The sequence below is a fragment of the Camellia sinensis genome, chromosome 3 (assembly GCF_055761805.1).
Source record: "Camellia sinensis isolate YWXY chromosome 3, ASM5576180v1, whole genome shotgun sequence".
In the NCBI taxonomy this organism is placed as follows: Eukaryota; Viridiplantae; Streptophyta; class Magnoliopsida; order Ericales; family Theaceae; genus Camellia; species Camellia sinensis.
The window spans coordinates 131,611,209-131,634,160 of NC_138963.1; the positions used below are offsets into that span (position 1 = coordinate 131,611,209).

A 22,952-nucleotide genomic window follows, 5' to 3' on the forward strand; every position below is an offset into this window, starting at 1 on the left:
TTTGAGGTGTTCCCGGCCCTTGTTGCGACTGTTACATGATTTTGGCCCCCCGATGGCCTACTTCCAAGCTTAAGTGTTAGAAAAGTGTGATTTCCGACCTAGTTTTCAAATCGGGAGTCCCCGTGCCTGTTCGTTATGTTTTCACGGCCCAAATTGGTCCCTCCTGAGATTTTCGGTGTGTTCCCCGGGCCTTTTCGTGATTGTTACACGATTCCGGCCCGCCAAGGCCTGTTTTCAAGCTTTGGTGTGAAAAAAGTACATTTTCCGACCTAGTTTTCAAACCGGAAGTCCCGCGCTAGTTTCCACAACTTACATTGGTTTCTCTCGAGGTGTTAGAGGTGTTCCACGGACCTTCTCGGGACTGGTACAGGATTTTTTTGGCGCCCGATGGCCTATTTTCAAACTTAAGTGTTTAGGAAGTGCATTTTTTGACTATGTTTCCAACCGGGAGTCCCATGCGAGTTTCGTTAGTTTCCACAACTTGCGTTTGTCCCTCCCTAAGTGTTTTGAGGTGTTCCCCGGACCTTCTCTTGGCTGTCACCCGATTTTGGCCCCCCCGATACACTATTTTCAAGCTTAGGTGCGAGAAAAATGCCGTTTCGGAGTTAGTTTCCAAACCGGGAGTCCCGTGCTAGTTCCGTAAGTTTTCACAACTTGCATCGGTCCCTCCTGGGGTGTTTGACGTGTTCCCTGGGCCTTCTCGTGAGTGTTACACGATTTTGGCCCCCGACGGCTTATTTTCGAGCTTAAGTGTGAAAAAAGTGCATTTTTTGATTTAGTTCTCAAGCCGAGAGTCCCGTGCTAGTTCCGTAAGTCTCCGCAGCTTACCTCTTGGACCCTCCCGAGGTGTTTTGGGCATTTCTCGGTCCTTCTCGCGACTGTCACACGTTTTTGGACTCCCCCCGGTGTCCTATTCCCAAGTCTAAGCGTGGAAAAACTGTCTCTTTCCAACTTAGTTTTCAAACCGGGAGTCCCCGTGCTAGTTCCGTAAGCTTTCACAACTCGCGTCTGTCACTCCCGAGGTGTTTTAGGCGCTCCCGGCCCTTGTTGCGACTGCTACATGATTTTAGGCCCCCGATGGCCTACTTCCAAGCTTAAGTGTTAGAAAAGTGTGTTTTCCGACCTAGTTTTCAAATCGGGAGTCCCCGTGCCTGTTCGTTATGTTTTCACGGCTCAAATTGGTCCCTCCTGAGATGTTCGGGGAGTTCCCCGGGCCTTCTCGTGATTGTTACACGATTTCGGCCCGCCGAGGCCTGTTTTCAAGCTTCAGTGTGAAAAAAGTACATTTTCCGACCTAGTTTTCAAACCTGAAGTCTCGCGCTAGTTTCCACAACTTACATTGGTTTCTCCCGAGGTGTTGGAGGTGTTCCACGGGCCTTCTCGGGACTGTTACAGGATTTTTTTGGCCCCCGATGGCCTATTTTCAAACTTAAGTGTTTAGGAAATGCATTTTTTGACTTAGTTTCCAAACCGGGAGTCCCTTTCGAGTTTCGTTAGTTTCCACAACTCACGTTTGTCCCTCCCTAGGTGTTTTGAGGTGTTCCCCGGACCTTCTCTTGGCTGTCACCCGATTTTGGCCCCCCCACGATGCACTATTTCCAAGCTTAGGTGCGAGAAAAGTGCCCTTTCGGACTTAGTTTCCTAACCGGGTGTCCTGTGCGCCAAAAGTTTTCACAACTTACATCGGTCCCTCCCGGGGTGTTTGACGTGTTCCCTGGGCCTTCTCGTGACTGTTACACGATTTTGGCCCCCAACGGCTTATTTTCGAGCTTAAGTGTGAAGAAAGTGTATTTTTTGATTTAGTTCTCAAGTCGAGAGTCCCGTGCTAGTTCCGTAAGTCTCCACAACTTACCTCTTGGACCCTCCCAAGGTGTTTGGGGCATTTCTCGGTCCTTCTTGCGACTGTGACACGTTTTTGGCCTCCTCCTCGGTGTCCTATTTCCAAGCCTAAGCGTGGAAAAAGTGTCTCTTTCCAACTTAGTTTTCAAACCGGGAGTCCTCGTGCTAGTTCCGTAAGCTTTCACGACTCGCGTCTGTCACTCCCGAGGTGTTTGAGGTGTTCCCGGCCCTTGTTGCGACTGTTACATGATTCTGTCCCCCCGATAGCCTACTTCCAAGTTTAAGTGTTAGAAAAGTGTGTTTTCCGACCTAGTTTTCAAATCGGGAGTCCCTGTGCCTGTTCGTTATGTTTTCATGGCTCAAATTGGTCCCTCCTGAGATGTTCGGGGTGTTCCCCGGGCCTTCTCGTGATTGTTACACGATTCCGGCCCGCCAAGGCCTGTTTTCAAGCTTCAGTGTGAAAAAAGTATATTTTCCGACCTAGTTTTCAAACCGGAAGTCGCGCGCTAGTTTTCACAACTTACATTGGTTTCTCCCGAGGTGTTGGAGGTGTTCCACGGGCCTTCTCGGGACTGTTACAGGATTTTTTTGGCCCCCGATGGCCTACTTTCAAACTTAAGTGTTTAGGAAGTGCATTTTTTGACTTAGTTCCCAAACCGGGAGTCCCGTGCGAGTTTCGTTAGTTTACACAACTCACGTTTGTCCCTCCCTAGGTGTTTTGAGATGTTCCCCGGACCTTCTCTTGGCTGTCACCCGATTTTGGCCCCCCCGATGGACTATTTTCAAACTTAGGTGCGAGAGAAGTGCCGTTTCGGACTTAGTTTCCAAACCGGGAGTCCCGTGCTAGTTCCGTAAGTTTTCACAACTTACATCGGTCCCTCCCGGGGTGTTTGACGTGTTCCCCGGGTCTTCTCGTGACTTTTACACGATTTTGGCCCCCGACGGCTTATTTTCGAGCTTTAGTGTGAAAAAAGTGCATTTTTTGTTTTAGTTCTCAAGCCGAGAGTCCCGTGCTAGTTCCGTAAGTCTCCGCAACTTACCTCTTGGATCCTCCCGAGGTGGTGCATTTCCCGGTCCTTCTCGCGACTGTGACACGGTTTCAGCCCTTCCCCCCGGTGTCCTATTTCCAAGCCTAAGCGTGGAAAAAGTGGCACTTTCCAACTTAGTTTTCAAACCGGGAGTCCCCGTGTTAGTTCCGTAAGCTTTCACAACTTGCGTCTGTCACTCCCGAGGGGTTTGAGGTGTTCCCGTCCCTTGTTGCGACTGTTACATGATTTTGTCACCCCGATGGCCTACTTCCAAGCTTAGGTGTTAAAAAAGTGTGTTCTCCAACCTAGTTTTCAAATCGGCAGTCCCCGTGCCTGTTCGTTATGTTTTCACGGCTCAAATTGGTCCCTCCTGAGATGTTCGGGGTGTTCCCCGGGCCTTCTCGTGATTTTTACACGATTCCGGCCCGCCGAGGCCTGTTTTCAAGCTTCAGTGTGAAAAAAGTACATTTTTCGACCTAGTTTTCAAACCGGAAGTCCCGCGCTAGTTTCCACAACTTACATTGGTTTCTCCCGAGGTGTTGGAGGTGTTCCATGGGCCTTCTCGGGACTGTTACAGGATTTTTTTGGCCCCCGATACCCTATTTTCAAACTTAAGTGTTTAGGAAGTGCATTTTTTGACTTAGTTTCCAAACCGGGAGTCCCATGCGAGTTCCGTAAGTTTCCACAACTCACGTTGGTCCCACCCTAGGTGTTTTGAGGTGTTCCCCGGACCTTCTCTTGGCTGTCACCCGATTTTGGCCCCCCCGATGCACTATTTTCAAGCTTAGGTGCGAGAGAAGTGCCGTTTCGGACTTAGTTTCCAATCCGGGAGTCCCGTGCTAGTTCCGTAAGTTTTCACAACTTACATCGGTCCCTCCCGGGGTGTTTGATGTGTTCCCCGGGTCTTCTCGTGACTTTTACACGATTTTGGCCCCCGACGGCTTATTTTCGAGCTTAAGTGTGAAAAAAGTGCATTTTTTGTTTTAGTTCTCAAGCCGAGAGTCCCGTGCTAGTTCCGTAAGTTTCCGTAACTTACCTCTTGGACCCTCCGGAGGTGTTTGGTGCATTTCCCGGTCCTTCTCGCGACTGTGACACGGTTTCGGCCCTTCCCTCCGGTGTCCTATTTCCAAGCCTAAGCGTGGAAAAAGTGGCACTTTCCAACTTAGTTTTCAAACCGGGAGTCCCCGTGTTAGTTCCGTAAGCTTTCACAACTTGCGTCTGTCACTCCCGAGGTGTTTGAGGTGTTCCCGTCCCTTGTTGCGACTGTTACATGATTTTGTCACCCCGATGGCCTACTTCCAAGCTTAAGTGTTAGAAAAGTGTGTTCTCCAACCTAGTTTTCAATTCGGCAGTCCCCGTGCCTATTCGTTATGTTTTCACGGCTCAAATTGGTCCCTCCTGAGATGTTCGGGGTGTTCCCCGGGCCTTCTCGTGATTGTTACACGATTCTGGCCCGCCGAGGCCTGTTTTCAAGATTCAGTGTGAAAAAAGTACATTTTCCGACCTAGTTTTCAAACCGGAAGTCCCGCGCTAGTTTCCACAACTTACATTGGTTTCTCCCGAGGTGTTGAAGGTGTTCCACGGGCCTTCTCGGGACTGTTACAGATTTTTTTGGCCCCCGATGGCCTATTTTCAAACTTAAGTATTTAGGAAGTGTATTTTTTGACTTAGTTTCCAAACCGGGAGTGCTGTGCGAGTTCCGTAAGTTTTCACAACTCACGTTGGTCCCTCCCTAGGTGTTTTGAGGTGTTCCCCGGACCTTCTCTTGGCTGTCACCCGATTTTGGCCCCCCCGATGCACTATTTTCAAGTAAGGGCGTGGTGTCTGCAGCGTGGAAAAAGCGGGTTGTACTACGTCAAAGACGGGAAAACCGAGTGGGTTTTGTAGCTCGGCTAGCCGAAGTACTTCCCTTTGGCTAATATCTTAGCACGGTTTGAAGGTAATAATCCTAGTCATGCTTCACAGATGGAACTAAGGGCCAATTGAGAGGATAATTTATATGCATAAACCGGGCCGAGCTAGGTCCATTTGATTTAAGTATTGGGCCTAGCTAAGTAGACTCCACAATTCGTAAGGGCGCCCTTGCGGCCGAGCTAAGAGCTTTTATAGCTCGGTCTTGTGGTGTACAGATATCAGTCCAAGGACTGGAGCAGATTGGCTAGATGTAAACAGCAACTCGGACTGGGGTATATTTGTAGCATACTGGACTGAAGGTTATCTCAGTCGAATACCATCTTGGTTCTATCCAATGTAGAGCAGGGGCAGGCTAGCTCGATTGAGTGTACTACCGAGCTAAGGCAGGAGGTTAGAGCCGTCTCACTTGGTTGGTAGTGAGTAGGATGTTATGAGGATAGGGATTATCCTTGGGAGTGTGATTATTAGGAGGACTCTTATAAGGAGAGCTGGAGTCCTACTAAGATTGTGCCAGGTGGAATCTATAAAAGCTCATGATAGGACCTACGTACAGGTATCACAATTCTTATTCTCAAATACACAGAGCTTTTGTGTCTATAGTCTATTTGCTGACTTAGGCATCGAAAGGGTTTCCGACACACACCCACCAGCTAACTCACGTTTGTATTTTCAGGTGATAAGACGAGGACGTTTGAAGGAGTGTAAACTTAATCAACAGAATTATACGAGACAGATTATTTCGTGCTCGTACAATTTTAATAAAATAAAATAAAAATTCAACTTTTTAACCGACCTACCAAAATAATCTGTCTTCATCCTCTCCATCCCAGCCCCAACCCGAAGCTTCGTTTTTCCACCCTCTTCTACATATACATAAACATATAAATATATACATGGGTGAGAGGCGAGAGAGAGAGAGAGAGAGAGAGAGAGAGAGAGATATGGGGGTGGAGATTGTGGAGCCAAACACATGCATTCGGGGTTGCTGCCGGAGCGACTCAATTCCTCTACATCTCCCACCTTCTTCCTACTCTCTCTTAAACCCAATTGCTCGAGGTATCAATCAATATATATATGTGTGTATTTGTTTTTTTGTTTCTCAATTGCAATTCAAAGAGAAAGCTTAATTTGTGGCCCTTAATTTGTACCCCTCTTTGACTTTGCTCTCACATTGGCTTTGTTGTTGTGAATGTGAAACTGAATTGGTGTGTATTCATTCTGTTTCAGGAGCAGAAAGTGTGGTTTATGAAGCTGTTTTGGATGGAAACAAGGTTGCTATGAAAATCCCCATTTTGTCTACCTCTGATCACATTGATAAATTCCACAAGGAATTGCAAATGCGATGGTCATTTCTACTCTCTCTCTCTCTCTCTCCATATATACAGTAGCTCATTTTGTCCTATTTAGCACACAAATATTCTCCACCTTTTCTCATTTTCTATCTCTGCCTTACGTGAATTCCAAATTAGCAAAACCCCTTTTTGTGTGTATATACATGTGTGTGTGTGTCTCACTATGTAAGTAACCAACTATAGTGCGATGATCAAGGCCTACCCTGAGTTGTTGGAGCCCTAAGAGGACTCTTGAAATTGGAGCCTTTTATATATAATCATTAAAAAAATTGCATGTAAAATAGTAAGTATTTACATTTTATATATATATATATATATTTAAATTTGCTATTACCCACACAAATTTAGCTTGCAGATATAATTACTAAAATTTACTTACACAAATTAAGACACGAAGAAAAATCATTACAAGAGCTCAAAATGATAAGAATATTGTCTTGTTAGTTTTATAATTTGACCAAATTCAGTTTACAAAAAGGTATCAGTTAAATAATACCAAATAAAAATTGAACCAACTACAACAGTGTATCAGTTAAATATTACTTTTCTCACATTTTTTAATGCAAAATTACTAATTAAGCTTGCATAATAATCTGTAAGGACCCTTTAGTTTAGATTGTGAACTTAGATTAGTTGTACTGAATCCTTATTTTTGAGCCTACTAATGCTATAAGAGTTAAAATTAATTAGGGGCCCCTAAATTTTGTTAAAATTTGGAGGCCCTTGGTGGTCTTGCCTCAAGGTTGGGGCTGGCCATGATGCATTTTGGGGAGGAGAGGGATATTGGTTCTAGAAAAGGATGTTGAGGTGGTTTTAGGTAGTTTTACCATTTTATCATTCTGTGCAAATCAAAATAGAATCCAAAGATGTTTGAGCACGGGGTAATTCAGGCATACTAAAAATCTGTCAGGGACATCAATTAAGGTGTTTCCTTCTAATAATAGTATAAAATATGCGCTTATATATGAATTTATGTGTGTAGATGTTTATGTATGTGTATTTGGTTTGTTTATTTGAATGTCTACATGTGATATGCGGGATTCTTTTTTGACAATTTGGTTATATGATGTGATGATGAAGCAAGTTAGATCATCCAGGAATCGCCACATTGGTTGCAGCACATGCAAAGCCTCCAAATTACATGTTTTTCTTCAAATTCTACGAGTCCCTAAATTTGGCAGAGAAACTACACGTGGAAGAGTGGAATCCAACTTTTGATCAAGTGCTCACCATCTCAGTCCAGTTAGGTATGTCTTTGATGATCTTGGCTTCATTTGAGTTTGTTTTAATTTTGTGAAGTAAACCTTAATTCCTTACTCGTCATTGAAATTCTTTGTATTTTCTTTGTGATATTATGTGCAAAATTCCTCTTATTAAGGGTAAATAAGTAGTATAGATTAGGCTGAACATGACACTCATAGACTCATAGTGTTTTATTACCTGTTATGATTTGTTTAGGTAATATGAAATACTTGAGATGATTCTTATAGGTGCTTAGTTCACATTGATGACATGTTAGTGATGTGGTGTAGATTTCAAGTTTAGGTTTCTAACTACTGTAAAGTTATATAGTGAATCTTTCCATTGGTGTTTTTCTTGCTTGAAGTCTCTTTTTTCTTGCTACAATTATTACAAATGATAAATTTTCGAAATTCTTGGACATTTAGTCTTTTTTGGAAAAATAATAAATAAAGAAATGTACTAAATCCTTTAAACAGAGCCTTCTATTGAACCTAAATTGTTTTCAAAGCATCTTTTCAATTCTGGACGAAAACAAAAATTTTAGCCCTAGTTTTTGTTTAGATGCAATTGAAGGAGTAAAATTGTAACTTAAATCATAGATTTGTGTCAGGAGCAAAACTCCAACAACCCCTAGCAATAATAATAATAATAATAATGATAATAATAATATTTATCAAAAAAAATAATAATAACAATTATAAAAATTAAGCCATTAAACAATAAACACCTATGAAGTACGATACTCCAAAAATGGTGTCGTACGAGTACTGGGTACTTACCGGGTGCGGGTACGAGTACCGGTACGGCAGTACACGTACCGGGTACGCCGAATACATGCCGTGTACGGCAAATACATTTGGGTACGTCATGGGTACATTGTGGGTACGGCATGGGTACGACACCAGTACGGCAAAATGAATTTTTTTTTTTTCCCCCTCAGATGCTAGAATTTATTGCAGCCTTTATTATTATTCTTTCAATTTTGAAAATATCAAGTAATTTATTTCCAACACTCTTTACCTATGAGTCATGGTTTTGGTCTCTTTTGTATCCTGTTTTAGACAATCAAAAAAGAAAAAAAAATAATTGTATAACTTTTTAGACAAGTTATTCTCTTTTTAGTTTTGATATTGAAATTTTGATTTGTATGTTGGATGTTTGGCTATAAATTTTTAAAAAAATTAAAAAAAATTGATGTACCCAGCCATACTAGTACCCTACTTTTTAAAGAATTTTCCGTATCGGTGTACCCGTATCGTACCCATACCCGCACCCATGCTTCATAGATAAACACTTAAGGCTGTAAATTACTATTTGACGATTGTCACCGTCTAGAGGGAAAAAAGGTAATAAAAAAATTTAAAAATATGATATGAAAGTCAAAATGTAAATGCTTTGGTATGTAACTTTATTTTGTTGATTAAGGTTGGAGTTTTCTATTTATTCGGGAGGCTTTTATAGGAACAAATGAAATTACAATGGACTTCATTTGATTGAAGGGTTGATATCATGTCTTTAACAAATTAGGAGCAATTGAAATAGGCGCATGCCTCGGATGCGCTTCGTTAATGTCATCTCACCTCAAGGATGGCAATGGATCGGGTTTTGAGTGTGAATTCTTGCTTTTAAACTTAATTAATTTAGTGATACAATTTTATACTTTACTTTACTATAAACCTGACAATTTTGACCTACCTACCGCTATAGTTTACCCTACCCTGGCCCTCAAGTGCACCTTACTACACTTTGTGCCTAGGTGCGTGCCTAAGCACGCTTTTGATAGCATTGGCTTAGATTTTACACACATTCCATAAAACATACGTTGTCAATGATTAAGGATGTGCAATCTACTACCATGTTGTGTTCTTAAGTATTGTTTTTTTCAACATATAGGAATTAGTAGTGTTTTTTGTCAATTTTGAATAGATTATTCCTGATGCATCTAGAGAAGGGAACCCAAACTTAGATTAGGTTATTGACCATTGACCAAAATAAAATAAAGAGATTAACTTGTTGGTAAGTTTTAGCATGTTGCACAAGATTTATAAGAATGTCTAAACATATGAGTGATGATAATGAAGTATTTATGTCACGATGGACATAATGCTCTTCAAAAATTTTGATAAATATCCTTGAATTTCTGTAAAACATGGGAATAGCTAACGTGGAATATGATTTCAATTTTTAAAACATTCATGAATAAATAATGCAAATACTATTAATTTTTCTAAATTATTTCCAACATCTCACCAATTTAACCTGCATGGATAGCCTAGTAGTCAAAGGAGTGAGATATAAACTCAGATGTTTTGGGTTCAGCTCTTGCTGGCATCTAGACCCTGTCTTGGAGAGGTTCTTCATCATCCAAAAGGAAAAAAACCTCGCCAATTTTAAAATTTGGTATTGCTACTCAGCATCTTAGGTAGACGTCCTAATTAGATACCTCTTTAAGTTTCAGCTGAAAATTCTTGGAATTACTTTATGGATTTAATGGTAACTACTGAACCTCTTCAGATTACTCGTCTCATTAATTTAGAAATTCCAAATTTGTTTTGGTTTCAGCTCTCGCTGCTTCTTCTCTGTTTCTTTCTCTCAACATCTTCTGCTTCCTTTGTCTCTCTCTTCTCTGCATATTCTTCTCTTTTCTACATCTTCCCTGGTTCTTTCTCCTTCTCTGCATAGCTTAGCTTCGCTTCTTCTTCATCTTCCCAGCTGGTTTCTTCTTCCTCTCCCCTGTTGCTTTCTCTTTCTTCTTCTTCACTGATGTTGCTTCTATTCTCTGCTTCTTCTTTGAATCTATTATCTACTTCCCCGCGTCTGCTACTACTCCTGCTACTGCTGATCTGTCTGTTCTCTGTTGTAGCTGTTGTTTTCTCTTCTCCGTAACTGTTGTTGGATCTTTCCTCTGTCACTGATGTTGCCTTCTCTCTTTCTTCTCTACTGCTGCTGCTGCTGCTGATGATGATGATGATGAGGATTTCATTCGTGTCCAATTACTTAATTTGTTTACTCTTTGCTTGGTACCACATATGTGTTTTGATGGAATTCCTGTGAGAAACCAGTTTACTTGTTTGGGAGTTTGGGCTGAATGTAGTAAAGTTCTCCATTTGAGTTATATCACTTGAAATTTTTTCTAACCAAAGTACCAAACTAAGCTAAATCCGAGTTCATAGGAAGGAGAAACTTTGGAGCAATTTTTTGAAACGTAAACATCTCTTCAAACTCGAGATGGGTTTTCTCCGACAAGAGGGGTTTGATGTAATGTGGTCCCATAGGAAAAGATTGATTGCTGATTACTGGCATTGGATAAGCTTATTGCTGTATGTCTGTCCCTTTGTTTTGATTCTCTGTTTTATGAACGTATGATAAGGTTTATACTAAAGTTATAATGATCATGTTTCCTATTTTACAGCTAAAGCTCTGCAACATCTACATAAACTTGGGATTGTACACAGGGATGTAAAACTAGCAAATATTCTTGTAAAGGCCATCATCATTTTCTGATTTGTTTTGTTTTGTTTTGTTTCTGATCTTTTTGTGGGTAAGATTTTGTGTTTCCTATTGAAGTGGTTGAATAATATGCTGCTGGTGCCTCTGTTTTTTTTTTTTTGGCAGCTTGATGAAAACCTTCGTCCACATCTGGCAGACTTTGGTTTAGCAGAATACAAGAAAGATCTTAAACGAGTTTCTATGGAGAACTGGAGGTCATTTGGAAAGCCAACTGGTGGTTTCCATAAAAAGAATATGGTCGGCACACTCATTTATATGGCGCCTGAAATATTGAGAAAGGAGATACATAATGAAAAGTTAGATGTATATAGTTGCAGGTGTCCTTCACGTGTTGCATCTTGCATTTTTTGAAATTTGTTGTGCTAGCGTGTCCATGTCATATCTCTATCGTGTCTCTTGTCCATGTCCATACTTCTTAGAGTGTCTAATAATGGATTAAACACTATTTTCTTGGGCTGACTATTTTCATGTCGTACTTGTCGAAAAGCAAATAGAATGATTGGTCATCTTGATCATTCATGAATGCCTTAATTCACTTTATCTAACAAATTTCGTGGCAATGTAATAACAAGAAGGGTATGCATGTACTTTATATTGTTAGATTCGGGGATAACATTTCAATGCTAGATAGTATGTATAGACCGAGTCTTTTGCTTTGTTATCTAGGCAGCTTATTTCTCTTACAGTCCTAACTTGTCGTAGAACTTGGGATTTGATAGATCATTATCATTTGCAATGACATGTAGAAGAATTTATTTTATATAATTTCATATAAACATGAAATTTGATTTCGATGTGTTGCAGTGAACTGCTTACTGGTGTTGTCCCATATACTGATCTTCGTGCAGAAGTGCAGGTTTGACTTTTTCCTTTTACTATAACTCACTGTTTACATGGCTATATGGCTGTTAAATTATCACTCTTGCGAGTGGAGGTGTAGAAATGTGTGTGGGCCAGTAATAGCATAGATGAAGTAAATGTCTAAGGAGTTTGGCACCTCCTTGATGTTGATGTTACGTGCCCCGAAAGTGCTGGTGATGTAAGGGGTGCTAACTCCTATTTATAAGAGGGGGGTCACAAGACCCATAACAAATTTCCTAGATATTTCTGTATTCCATTAGGATATGCCACAACATGTGGCTGTGTATCAATCCCTTAGGATTTGCCTTGATCCCTGAGCATCCACACAAAAGGTCCAATGGTGTGGTATCTCTCTCTCTCAGTAAGGCTGGCTTAAGTGGCACTCACGGGGGTGTCGTAGTGATCAACACTTTAGTCTCTAGCCACCAAACCACAAAATCTTCCGAGGTGCTATGTTGAATACTTCAGCATATATAAGTCCTGCCTCTTTGACTTGGCTATTGGACGAATGGCACAGTGTTACTATCGCAGAGTTGAAGGACATGTAGTTTGACCACCATGGTGATTAAGACAAGTGGAACACTTGAATCCTGCAGTTTAACCACAGCAGTTTCAGGCAAGCGTGGCATGAACTCATTTTCTGGGACTTGGGGTATATTTCCTGCCACTCTGTGTTGAAGGTCATGTAGTTTGACCACCACGCTAAGCTCTCTCATTTTCAGCCACTCTGTGTTGTTCAATCTCATTTAACATCTAGTGGGATTTCTCTTCCTGCTTTCTAGATTACTTCTCATACCATTCCTCATTTTTCTTGTCATTCAGTTTATGAGCACACATATGTTCATGCATATAACTGCTTATCAGGGTTCAGGTTTCCCATATAATTTTCATATTCTAAAAATTGTATTAAAAAAAAAAGGTTTCTGTTGAAGTTAAGTTCTGGACGTCCAATTCTTCACAGATAATATCTTACATCTTAATCTGACTGAATGCCCCCTAATCATTTGACCTGTCAACTATGCTTTTTAACATGGTTGTGCATCATGTGATCTGCTTGCAGGCCCACGCTGTGCTGGAAATGAACTGTACTGAACAGCAACTTACAGCAGCCGTGGTGTCTGAAGGATTGCGACCTGCTCTTGCTGGTCACAGCTCGTCTGCACCAACAGGTTTCCCGTCCTTGATACAGAGATGTTGGGATGCAAATCCCCAAAATAGGCCTTCTTTTGATGATATTATTCTGGAACTTGATCCCATCTTGGAATGCAGAAAGAGAGTAGAGGAAGACGAAAAGGAAAAGGCACTTGTTGACCCCTCTATCCCTCTTGGTGATGAGGGCATCCCGAGCCTTCTTGCTTATCAAAAAGGTATTAACTGGTTTACTGAGGGTGAAAACCTGTCAAAGAGATCTTGTCTCGCAGCTGATTCTGGTGTCAGAATTTGGCCTGATCCTTTTACTGATCCTTCAGCATACCATCCAGTGTTGTCTTGGGGATCCTTCGGTACTTGTGGGAGAAGGGAGACAATGGAGGACACTCACTTTCTTATGCCCCATATGTGCGGTGAGAAGGATATCCATGTGTTTGGAATCTTTGATGGTCATCGAGGTGCGTCATAAATTAAGAGCTACTTATTTTCATCCTATTGGTGTATTTGGTACCAAACTCAAGCAACAGTGGATTTTAATGAGAACTAAAGCTCATGTGGGTGATCACAATATTAATTAATAAACAATTGCTTGGGCATCACTTGAAGTGTTTCTTAATGAAACCAGAATGACATAATGAGCATTACAAAGCCCAACTATTACAAAATGGAATTATTTGGAAATTAGTTTTAAGAAATTAATGTTTAAATTCTTGAAGAATTCCTTTTTTTTTTATAATTCTTTTTGGTTGTTTCCAAACATAGCCTATGTGTCGTGCATTAGTTGCTCTAGATTACAATAAAAATGGCAAGATCAAATGCAGGTGCAGCAGCTGCTGAGTTTTCTGCTCGAGCTCTACCAGGATTTTTGCAAAGTCTTGGTTCCATAAAAAGGTTTCTTCCATTCTATTATTCTCGTGGGCTCTTTACATTCTATAATCTATATATGAATGTATTTAATAAGAAGTACATATTTTTATTTTGTATTTGATAACAATGCAGTCCGTCCGATGCATTACTAGAAGCATTTGTCAAGACAGATGTTGCATTCAGGAATGAATTGGATTCCCATCGTAAATCTAAGGGAGTTATTCAGAAAGACTGGCATCCTGGTTGCACAGCCATTGTGGCTCTTGTAGTCAGAAACAAGCTTTTTGTTGATAATGCTGGCGATTGCAGGGCAATGACTGTGTAGTTGAAACATTCTATTAGAATAAAACATGGACCTCTCCAGGTTTTCTTCTTATCCTTTGCTTAACGATATTCTAGAAAAATGTGTAGACTATTGTCTTCTAATATGGTTGTCTATTGTGAGGAAGTATATAATATAAACTTATTTGTTTCGTCAAATTCTTTTTGCACCAAGTATTAAGACACATGAACCACCACTACAACCCATATCTAGGGATATCTTGAGCATTATGATTATCAAAAATACTTATGATCACTAAAACATGAGCGAAAATATAAAAGGTAAGGAGTTGGTCCTCGAATCCTACTCCAACTTCTGAGCGTAGCGAGGAGGCTCCTTGTGTCCTGCATCGGCTGGTAGTTGTATGGAGGGTTCATCAGTTGTCACCATGAAGAGGAACATTATGCAAGTTGGGCTCAAAGCATTCGATGTGGTTGTTGACGGGGTTGATCGCAAGAAGATGTGGGTCGCAAAAAAGGGTAGATCTCTGCAAAGATCCCTGATGGGGATTTGAAGTTCCTTTGTTGGCTCAAAAGAAGCTTCTTAATTCCTGAAGAGAGGTCTTTTGGGCAGTCTCAACCTCTCGGAGGGCGCATAGGCTTTTGGAGGTCTAGAGACTGGTGAATAGGAGTGGTTGCTCCTTGAGGTTAGGATTTTTGGGGCAAATCAGTGGCAGGTTGTCACACCCCAATTTCATATTAGAAATCTAAGGCATGATGGTTAAGGGTTTAAGGCTAGTTAAGATTATTAAGTTAAAATAGTGAGATCTTCTATTGTAAGTTCATATTAGATGTGGACTGATTCAAAAGAGTAGGGTGATTGATGTATGTTTCAAGGGTTCAACAACAAAAATGGAAACGAATAGCAAAGCAAATGATTTAAATTTCAATAACAAGACTTGCTTCATATGTGTGTGTGTTTATAATCCTAGTGTATAAAAGTAGCACACACCGAACTCTCTTTCCTCCCTACTTAAATCCCATTACATTACACAAAAGAAATAGTACAGGTACAACTTTCAAGTATATACGTTACACTTTACAATCAGCTCACAACAGTACAATAAAAAAATACGGTAAATTACATTAAACCCCCCTCAACTATGACCTATTTTTGAGTTGCCCCCTTAATGTTTTAAAGGCAACACTTACCCCCCTTGAAGTATATGAATTGCAAAAGTCATTAACACTGTTAACAGAAATTATTAAGTTACCCTTTTACCCTTCAATTGTATTGCTACCAGACTACCATTATCTTCTTCAACCACTACCTAATTTCTTCCAAACTCTAATCAAATCAATTCAATCCCAAACCCTTAATTCCACAGTGTCTCCACAATTCCGATTAACAAACACAACAAATTCATTTGACAAAGGGAGTAAAGTCAGCCACTGTGAATCACCACAACAATCCCATATTTTTGCAGGACCTAATGATCAACAAAGGGAGTGAAGTTTGGGGGTGGCAATGGATATAGGGGTGTTGTTTAAGGGCTTGGGGTTTTGAACTCATTGAAGAGAGAGAGAGAGAGAGAGATGAGGGGTTGGCAGTGGCTACAACAGCTTATGGCAATGGCAATGGCAATGGCGACAACGGTGGTTGAAGACAATGGCCCACCTCTCTTCATCTCACTCGCCACATGCAACTCCTCTTCCAGCCTACACCAACTCCTTTTTTTTTCTTTCTTTAACCAATGGCATCTCCTTCATTGTTCCTCCCTCCTCCCATCTCTGCACCACCACCTTATTTCCCCCACCACTCACCACCTCCCCTTTCGATTCCCACCAAGCCGAAACCCCTTGCCCACAGCCTCCCTCCCACTGATCAAACACCCCAATACACATTGAAACCCCTCAACACTAAAAGCCCTATATTAATTCAACATATGTCCACTAAAATCCCCCCACCTAATCAAAACCCTCAATTCTTTTGCTGTGAAACTTTTTTATCAAATCATAATGGCTTGGCTAATAAGGGTTCTCTAGTTGGTATTAGCCATGAGAGTTTCTGGTTATGGCTTGGCATTTCTGGCCATGTAGAGTTGCCGGTTGTGTATATATATACAATGTATGTATATATAATAAGGCTTTTTTAGTCATAAATTTTTAATTACAGTATGATACATTTATGCCAAATGACTACCGGTGTGATGACAGAAGAGGTTTAGAGTTACAAAACAAAACTATAAGCGGGTTGAGTGTTGAATTTTAAACATTGATTTTTAACTTGACAATGGGTCATAGTTGAGAGGGGTTTACTGTAATTTACCCTAAAAATATATATGTTGTTAGAATAGGAAATTGGTAGAATAGGAAATAATGAATTGTATTCTTATTTATTCCTTTTTTAGTTGCTTGAATTATGCCTGTAATTGATCAGAATTATCAATATAAAAGGGAATGAAGTCTAACTCATTCCCTAACTCTTTCTTTTCTCTAAACCTACATATGTGTATATATATGTATGTATGTATGTATATATATTAATATAATTTATCCTAAAACATTGATTTTTGTTCTTTGTGTGGTGTAGCTAAAATTAAATACAACAATAGGTTGAGTATAGGAAGATTCATAATTCTCAACCAAACTTGCTAGCATGTCCACCAACAAAGCACATCTACAGTAGGCAAACATTTTTTCTTTAATTTGTTAAAGTTATATATTCCTTTATTTTTATTTTTCCTTCATGTCTTGTGAGGGCCTGAACCTTGCACCTTATCTTTTTGGGTATTAAGAGATAGCACTGAGCTAATAGCTGATATTTTATTTATTTTATTTTTTAAATTCTAAATAATGAATTAGAAACAAAAGGTTGGTTTCTATTTAATGAGGTTTCTGTAAACTAGATTTAAAAAATAAAGAAACAAGTAGAGGATGGGTAAACAGGAACACATGGTCCCTGCCCGGCCCCACTCTTTGCCCGTGCTTCCAGTATTCAACATGATGTGAAAGTAATAATCAATAATTTGTGGTTGAATTTGAAGTTTATTAATTACATATTTTTTACTGGTTACGCGGTCTATTGGTGATGATGATCTGAAGCCTGCTATGATTGCAGAACCTGAGATAACTGAGACCATACTGTTTGTAGAAGATGAATACTTGGTAAGGTCCTTTGATCTGATAATCTTCTGTTATCTGGGGTTTATTATTTGTGTGCTACGAGAAACTAATAAATGGATTTGTGGCTTCTAAATAGACTTTTATGTACAGTTTCCAGGGAAATCAGAAATTTTAAATAACTGCAGTTGCATCTGCTTTAATCACTTTAAAAGCATTTGTTCTATATGCCATTACCAAACACAATTTTCTGTAGTGCCTGGATGATCATAGCACAATTCATGTTCTTGCAATTTGAAATTTGTAGGCCCCCAATTTAGGAGGTCCCGTACTTGGAAATGTTATTAGCAAGACAATTGAATAATCCTGAGATATATTATTGAAGTTTGAAATCTGTAGCCTTACAGAACAAGATTTTCTCCAAGTGTTCCCCACAAACACTCCATTAATCCCAATAGTTTAAAAACCCTTTTACGAATGATGTGGAAAAGAAGTAACACAAGGTTTTAGAACAATAAACTTTTAAGGAGTTGAATTTAAACAACAAAGCTCAAAAGCAAAAGAATATGGAAGCTGAAGCTCAAAACTTGAAAGATCTTGATGGGTATTACATTTAATCCTTCATCCCATGTTTGCAGACATGTAAAAATCTTGTTTTATAGCCCTTCGTCTCATTTTGGTCATTCCAGTGCAGTAAATGCGTCTCTAGCAGTTGAAACGAAGTAGCTGTTGCATATTTTAGAATTTAAATTTCGCGACGAAGGAGTCAACTTATTTTGAATCTAGGTGAAATCTGAAGCTCTCAGAACTTTTCTTAAGGGATTCGATTTATTTTGTCAAGGAGTTGACTAATCCTTTTATCTGCACGACAACTGGAGTTCAGGGTCGAATCATTTATTTGAGGTCGCCTCAAGACCTTCAATGTTTTTAAGATTTTCACGTGTTAAGCATCTCAAACTCATCCAAAACCCTTTCTAACTCCAAAATAATTTAGATAATGAACATTTAATCACAAAACAAATATGAAAGACTTATTTTGGAGCTTTTTAATCTCAATCATTACAGCAGGAAAAATGTAAAACTTTTAAAACACTTGTACTCCTTTTGTAATGAATTATTCATCAAATACTAATGACAAAATCATGTTACATTCTCATATTTCATTAAGCTATCCAATAGCTAACACCAAAGGATATTGACAATTCAAAGTACAAGTTTATCATTTGCTAGCCACTCACTAATTTTGTATTGTGAAATATCAAACATATATCACTGTAAAACACAACCAACAAAAGCATCATAGACAATATCAAAACTAAACCATAGGTCTAATTTCTCTTTCATTTGAAGCATTTTGAGGCTTCTTGAATTCAACCCTTATTCTTTTGTTATGTTTACAGTTAAAATAGAATACAAGCATCTTGGCAGACTAACCCCAAGGGGTTGGCCTAGTGGTCAAGACCTGGGCCTGGGGTGTGCTCCCTTCAAAATCTTCTAAGTGCAAACAATTTCTGGGACTTTGCCCCGACCCCCCACTAGTGGATGGTGGGATTGGTCTTCCGGAGTAGTCGGTCTAGTGGGCCAGATGCTGAGTTATCAAAAAAAAAAAAAAAAAAAATTATCTTGGCAGACTTGTAATTATTCTAATTTGTATTATGCTTTTCGTTTGTTAGTGCATAACACAGGTAGGCACTCAGATCAAACTTATTCAAAAGAGATCGCATACCACAATTTGAACGATTATGGTTTATGCCTTTGTTTTTCGGTTCTAAAAATAAAAAAATTCTAGCGACCTTGCCCTATCTCTTCCCTCCCCATTCACACCTCATGGTTTCAAAGCATTGAAATAAGACAATACAGGGAGGGTGTGGAGTAAGCCTAGAATGAGAGAGTGTTCTGACGATTGAACTTCCATAGAACTACATGTAAAGTGAGACAGTCCATACCTAATATTAGGAAGATAACCTCTCTAGTATATTTGGGACTGGTTAAGTTTGAGATAACATTATAGTGTTAAAGATATCAGAATATATGAAGATCCATAACTGAAGGGATTTAATTGTATCTCCCACTTTATATATATGGTGTACCATGTAATCAAGAGGATTAAGTAGTGTGAATAAAAGATGTAGCCCATAGGGCTTTGTATGTGTGGACGTAAGCCAAGATTGACTGAACCACATTAACTTTTTGTGTTCTTTCTTCTCTCTTTTCTATTTTTATTATCTCTTCATATTCAACCTTCTTGTCATATTGCCAATATCAACTATTAACACCTACCTTCACATGCTTCTTATATTTCTGAACTTGGAGTTATATTCTTTTAGTTTAGTGATCTCTAAAAAATGATCTTTTGAAAAAAATTACAGTGGCTGAAAAGGGGGGTAGGAAGTAAAACCCTAGATAATTTTGCGACCTTTATGCTTTTCCCAATAATTCTTATTTAATTCAAATGCTTATGATGTATGTTTCATTTGTAATCAGACCATTTTCAAAATTTTGCTTCATTTATGACGGATGGTTGTGACTTGTTAGCATATCACATTTTTATAGAGAGAGTAACAATATGTGTTCGACTGTCAGGTTATGGCTAGCGATGGCTCTGGGATGTTATGAGCAACGCAGAGATTGTTTGCATAATAAAGGACACAGTGAAAGAGCCTAGGATGTGCTCAAAGAGATTGGCAACCGAGGCTGCTGAACGTGGAAGCAAAGATAATATAACTGTTATTGTCGTTTTCCTGCATCCTGTAACTACTGCAGAGAGGATTTACTAGGTTTGATGGTATTCTTATACAAATTGTTTTGTATCTATGAAATTAATTTTAGTGAGACATGGAAATGAACCAGAGGTGGTAGGAAAAGGTTTACCTCCTCGTCTTGTGGAAATTGTATGTGTACATTTATTTTTAGTGGGAAACTACACAAAGCATATGCTTGTATTATTGGATTTCAATGTGCATATATGGAATAATATTGTTAATAGATGTTTAATGTGTTCACAGTGCGCGCGCGCGCACACACACTCTCTCTCTCTCCCCCAAAAAGGCATGAACACTTCATTAAAATTAAACTGTACTACATGATTAAGGCAGGAATTTTTGATATGATAATACGATTCAAATCTACATGAATATGTATATGGCACGACTCGTTAGCACGAATATTAAATAGGTTGGATTACTGTCGAATTTGTATAGAACAAAGCTGGCACGAATAATCGGTATAATGAAAAATTAGTTACATATTTAATATTATTTCTATTAAAGGGTGTTATGACATTTTTTAATCTCTTATATAACTCCATCTAACTAAGAAAAAAACATGTAAAATAGGATTTTAAAGCTAATAAAGGTTTTGTTTTTGTTTTCAATTGAAAATTTATTTGTCTACTGTTTGAGTTAATTTAGTAAAAATATATATATATATATATAATAATAAGATATTGTTTTTGTAAATTAAGAAAATCAAATTGAATTGAAATCAAATATTCTTATGAATAATTTCATTCAATATAGATTAGTTTCATAAAAATTAAATTGTGAAGAATTTTTTTTTTTTGTTTTTTGTACGCTTGATATTTTTAGCTTATGGTAAAATATTTTTACATGACACGTTAATACTATACAAATCGGATACAAATCAGAAATGACATGACACAATAATACAAAATAATACATGAGTTAGGTTATTATTAAGATAATTTTGACACATTCAAAATGTCACGACACGAACACGACACCGAAAGCATGCGAAGAAAGTAAGAAAACCTATATAATTATATTAGTAAAGCGTAAAGATATTTCCTCTTCTTATTATCTCTCAGGTTCATCTCTCTTTTGATTTATTAACTAGAGTTTTAGGCTGCTTGATATTATTATGGCTGTGAAAAGCCTCAAATGAGAGATTTTTCTTGCTTCACTCCCAGCATTGAAAATAGGCAACCTTGTGTCAATATGAGCTCGTCCGAAGATCGTGATTTAGCTGTTGCGAACTCCTCAGCTTTCCGCTAGACCCACCCTCTAGCTGTAAAAATTAATGTCTGCCATTTATTTGGTTCATAACCATCACTACTATATCATAATCTAGGATCACAAAATTTCTAAACCAAGACAACTACTATACACAATTCTAAAAACAAAAAATAACAACCACTACTATTCGTGATAATCAAACACAATTATAAATCATTAACCAAACATTCCTAATGTTATCTTGGTTAATAAATTTGGTTGGAGATTTAGCAAATGAAAGGGAAAAAGTATGTAAAATGCGAATAAAATATAGTTACATTTTATCTACATTTCACAAAACTTTTCCTTTTTCTTTTCAAATCCTTACAAAATTTATCAACCGAATACAACCTAAATATTTGGGGAAAATCAAAACAATACACTTTTGGGATATTCTAAATAAGTGCACTTTTTGACTTTTTATAAAATATGAGTTGGGTATGGGTTGGGTTTAAAGTGATGTGATAGAGAGGTGATATGACTTCTAAATAAGTGCATTTTTTGACTTTTTATAAAATATGAGTTGGGTATGGGTTGGGTTTGAAATGATGTGATAGAGAGGTGATATGACTTAAATAAGATGATATGACTTAAATAGGATAGTGATTTTTTGACTTTTTAATTTTTTTAGAGGATGACAAACAAGGACGACAAGATTTTTCTTTACTCTAACCAAGGGCACGACTATAAATTTTCTTGTAATTTTATTGTGCATAGCTTTAAACTATAAACGACCGAAATGATATTTGCAATGCTTTGTGATCGGGGAGAAGTTTGGTATTAAAATAGTTAAAAACTTATTAAAAAATCAAAAAGCTTAAAAGTCATATAAAAAATAAAAAACTCATTTTTTATTTTTTTGCATATTTTCTATAAAAAATAAAATAAAAATTAGAGTCATTTACAAACACTTTCATTTTTCACTTCATATTTTAATAAAAAATTACTAAAAATAAATCACTTCCCAAAAGAAAATTAAAAGATGGGAAGACGAGTAATGGTATTTGATTGTATTTGTACCAATGTAGTCACTATTGTTAAACCACTTGCGTGGCTAGTCCTTTGGTCACTAAGTCTCTCTTAAGGAGAAATTTTGAGTTACACTCTTAGGAGTATAATAGGAGGCAAGACTTAGTGTTTGTTAGGAGAAGGTGTGAGTTCAACTCCCTTAGATGTTAATCTAATAACTAATTACTAATTTTTGCTAATAAGAAAATAAAAAATAAAAGCAGAAAAACAATGAAAAAAGAAGGGTTGAAGATGGAAGAAAAAGTAAAAGGTGTGAGTTCAACTCCCTTAGATGTTAATCTAATAACTAATTATTAATTTTTGCTAATAAGAAAATAAAAAATAAAAGCAGAAAAACAATGAAAAAAGAAGGGTTGAAGATGGAAGAAAAAGTAAAATAAATGAGAAGAGAGGGGAAGGAAATAGCGAAAATATTGTACGTAAATATATTAAAATATACATTTTTATAATTATAAAAAAAAATTAAAAAAAGAATATCATTAAATTTGCAATAATTTTCCCAATCAATATTAAAATAGATGTATATTTGCAAAACAAAAAATAGAAAAGAAAATAATATTATATGGATACTTTTTTCATATTATAGAACAAGTAGTGCTATATAAAAAATAAAAATAAAAAATTGTACACAAATATTGCATTAAAAACAAAATAAGTAATGCTATATGAGTGTAATTTTTATCATTGTTACATCATTTTGAGAGTAAATTTTATATAAAAATTATGGTGACATATCATTTTTCTTGTAAAAACATTATGTTAAT

General features: G+C 37.9%; 1 protein-coding gene and 1 long non-coding RNA gene across 12 annotated transcripts in view; both read left to right on the forward strand.

The window, feature by feature from the left end:
• LOC114296333 (protein kinase and PP2C-like domain-containing protein) overlaps nucleotides 1-14,094 on the forward strand; it is a 48,978-nt gene extending 34,884 nt beyond the window's left edge. For 5 of the 11 annotated variants that reach the window (XM_082920817.1, XM_082920818.1, XM_082920812.1 and 2 more), the window contains 8 exons: nucleotides 6,009-6,126; nucleotides 7,214-7,380; nucleotides 10,788-10,855; nucleotides 10,991-11,202; nucleotides 11,690-11,741; nucleotides 12,807-13,353; nucleotides 13,717-13,786; nucleotides 13,895-14,094. In XM_082920817.1, coding sequence (XP_082776943.1) covers nucleotides 6,059-6,126; nucleotides 7,214-7,380; nucleotides 10,788-10,855; nucleotides 10,991-11,202; nucleotides 11,690-11,741; nucleotides 12,807-13,353; nucleotides 13,717-13,786; nucleotides 13,895-14,087 — 1,377 coding nt within the window. In that variant the 5' untranslated portion in view covers nucleotides 6,009-6,058 and the 3' untranslated portion in view covers nucleotides 14,088-14,094. The remainder of the gene's footprint in view (nucleotides 1-6,008; nucleotides 6,127-7,213; nucleotides 7,381-10,787; nucleotides 10,856-10,990; nucleotides 11,203-11,689; nucleotides 11,742-12,806; nucleotides 13,354-13,716; nucleotides 13,787-13,894) is intronic. The other 6 variants (XM_082920820.1, XM_082920821.1, XM_082920822.1 and 3 more) reach the window with 4 other exon arrangements.
• A 2,221-nt stretch (nucleotides 14,095-16,315) lies between these two features.
• LOC114288751 (uncharacterized) lies at nucleotides 16,316-20,133 on the forward strand. Its single transcript, XR_014364483.1, has 2 exons — nucleotides 16,316-17,191; nucleotides 19,730-20,133. It is a non-coding gene; the product is annotated as an uncharacterized LOC114288751 (long non-coding RNA).
• Nucleotides 20,134-22,952: the final 2,819 nt, after the last annotated feature.